The sequence below is a fragment of the Eublepharis macularius genome, chromosome 4 (genome assembly GCF_028583425.1).
Source record: "Eublepharis macularius isolate TG4126 chromosome 4, MPM_Emac_v1.0, whole genome shotgun sequence".
Taxonomy (NCBI): domain Eukaryota; kingdom Metazoa; phylum Chordata; class Lepidosauria; order Squamata; family Eublepharidae; genus Eublepharis; species Eublepharis macularius.
In genome coordinates this window covers 183371076-183373778 of record NC_072793.1, presented here as the reverse complement: position 1 = coordinate 183373778, position 2703 = coordinate 183371076, and the positions used below count along the sequence as shown (strand labels likewise).

The window sequence follows — 2703 nt, the reverse complement described above, 5'->3', positions numbered from 1 at the left end:
CCAAACCTTAATATCCCAGCCAAACAGGTGGGGTGTTACAAGGGAGGCCATCAGGATGTAAAGGTACTACACATCTTGATTAGAGCAAAAATTAGCATCTGTAGTGAAAAAAAGAACCCCAAGTCTCTGTTCAGTCCCTTGGTGGGGTGTCTATTGATCTGAATACACTCCATTTCTGCAATCTCACATTGTAATCTCCCACTGAAGTTTCTCCATTTCAGGACAGCCACTTTTAGATCAGCAATGGAATGTCCTGGAAGACTAAAACATTCACCCACTGGTTATGACTGTTGTGATTTCTAATATCAGATTCATTGGCATTTATTCTTCTGTGAAGGGACTGACCTGTTTGTCCAGTATATAGAGCAGAAGGGCATTGCTGACAATAACATATATACCGTTGGGAGATAATGAAGTGAATACACCGGAGATGGGAAAACTGGTGTTGTTACATCCAGTTGTCGTGATATGGGTTAGATCTCTCTTCTGAGGTACAAACACCCACACAATTATGGGTGTCAAAAGGGCCAGTGGAGTTGGAGAAGGATTATATGCTGGCACACCTGTCAGCTACTCAGGGGGTTCCTGGAATTTTTTTTAGAGCTTAGAGGAGTGTTACATGTTCCCTGGGGAAGGAAAGGGGGCAACGGGCTGCAACTTGGACACCCATCTAACTTTGACACTTCTGGCTTGGGAAACGGTGGAGGGGACAGAACTCAGAAGAGATGTGAAGCCATAGAATTTGCCCTCTGAAGCTGGACTCCAGGGGAACTGGTCTCTAAGACCTGCAGATCAGACGCAATTCTGGGAAAACTGCAGGCACCTGGAGATTGGTTACCATAAGTAACATCTATGGGGCGCACTGGAGTGAATTGGCTCCTAAAGATCAGTGCAGCTTCAACTGGGGTTGCTTTTCCCACACTCCAGGTATTTTTAAGGTTTCTCCCCGTGTGAATACTTTGGTAGGAATTAAGATGTCCTCTAATCCTGAAGCTTTCCCACACTCCAGGCATTTACATGGTTTCTTCCCTGTATGAATTCTTTGGTGGGAATAAAGGTGTCCACTGATCCTGAAGCTTTTCCCACTCTCCAGGCATTTAAATGGTTTTTTGCCTCTGTGAATTCTTTGATGGCGATTAAGGCTTTTATGTTGACTAAAGACTTTTTCACACTCTGGGCATTTGTATAGTTTCTCCCTTGTGTGAATTCTTCTATGGGAAATACGGTTTCCTCTCACACTAAAGCTTTCCCCACACTCTAGACATTTGTATTTTGTCTCACCTGTACAAATTCTTTGATGGGAAGAAAGGTTTTCATGTTGACTAAAGCTTTTTCCATACTCCAGGCATGTTTATGGTTTCTCCCCTGTGTGAATAATTTGGTGGGAAGTAACACTCGGTGCATTTATATGGTTTCTCACCTGCGTGAATTCTTTGATGGACAGTAAGGTTTTCCCTCCAACTGAAGCTTTTTTCACACTCCAGGCATTTATATGGTTTCTCCCCATGTGAATAATTTGGTGGGAATTAATGTGTCCCCTCTGACTGAAGCTTTTCCCACACTCCAGGCATTTAAATGGTTTCTTGTCTGTGTGCGTTCTTCGATGGGAATTAAGATCTCCACTCCGACTGAATCCTTTTCCATGTTCCAGGCATTTAAATGGTTTCTCCCCGTGTGAATAATTTGGTGGGAAGTTAGTCTTCCACTATCAATGAAGGCTTTTTCACACTCAGTGCATTTATATGGTTTCTCACCTGTGTGAATTCTTTGATGGACAGTAAGGTTTTCCCTCCGACTAAAGCTTTTCCCACACACCAAGCATTTATATGGTTTCTCCCCTGTGTGAATTCTTTGGTGAGACTTTAGGTGTCCACTGTGACTGAAGCTTTTCCCACACTCCAGGCATTTAAATGGTTTCTTGCCTGTGTGAATTCTTCGATGGGAATTAAGACCACCACTCCGACTGAATCCTTTTCCACATTCCAGGCATTTATATGGGTTCTCACCTGTGTGTATTCTTTGATGGGAATTAAGATCTCCACTCCGAATGAATCCTTTCCCACACTCTGGGCATTTATATGGTTTCTCACCTGTATGAATTCTTTGATGGAGAGTAAGGCTATCCCTCCGACTGAAGCTTTTCCCACACTCCAAGCATTTATAAGGTTTCTCCCCTGTGTGAATTTTGTGGTGGGAATCAAGGTATCCACTCTGATAGAAGCTCTTCCCACACTCCAGGCATTTATATGGTTTCTCCCCTGTGTGAATTCTTTGATGAGAAGAAAGGTTTCCACTGCGACTGAAGCTTTTCCCACACTGCATGCATTCATATCGTTTCTTGTCTGTACAAATTCTTTGATGTGCACGAAGGCTTCCACTATCACTGAAGGTTTTTTCACATTCTAGGCTTTTGTTTTTCTTCTTTCCCTTACAGTTTTTCCAATGCATGTTAAGCTCTGATTTTTTAGAACATTTTTCTCCTCTTGCTGAGCCATCATTTCTATTGTCTTTTATGTACATTTTTTCGAGTAGTGGGATTTCATGATCATTTTCATCTTGTAAATGATCATAATTACTCCTTCCTTTAGATGGACATTTTCTCTCCTCCTTCCTCGGGGTATCACAATATTCAACCTTTCCTTTCACATCTGAATATGTATCCCCATCATCCATCACTGGATGCTGAGATGTTTTATTTGCTGA

General features: G+C 42.3%; 1 protein-coding gene across 1 annotated transcript; it reads right to left on the bottom strand.

Moving 5' to 3' along the window:
* Positions 1-570: 570 nt before the first annotated feature.
* LOC129328006 (zinc finger protein 239-like) lies at positions 571-2448 on the bottom strand. Its single transcript, XM_054976748.1, has 2 exons — positions 1630-2448; positions 571-585 (listed from the first exon to the last, which is right to left on the bottom strand). The coding sequence occupies exons 1-2, from the start codon at positions 2446-2448 to the stop codon at positions 571-573; spliced, it is 834 nt and encodes a 277-aa protein (XP_054832723.1).
* Positions 2449-2703: the final 255 nt, after the last annotated feature.

Excerpts from the sequence above, each read along its gene's own strand:
- LOC129328006 (XM_054976748.1), bottom strand. The coding sequence starts at position 2,448 with ATGCATTGGAAAAACTGTAAGGGAAAGAAGAAAAACAAAAGCCTAGAA.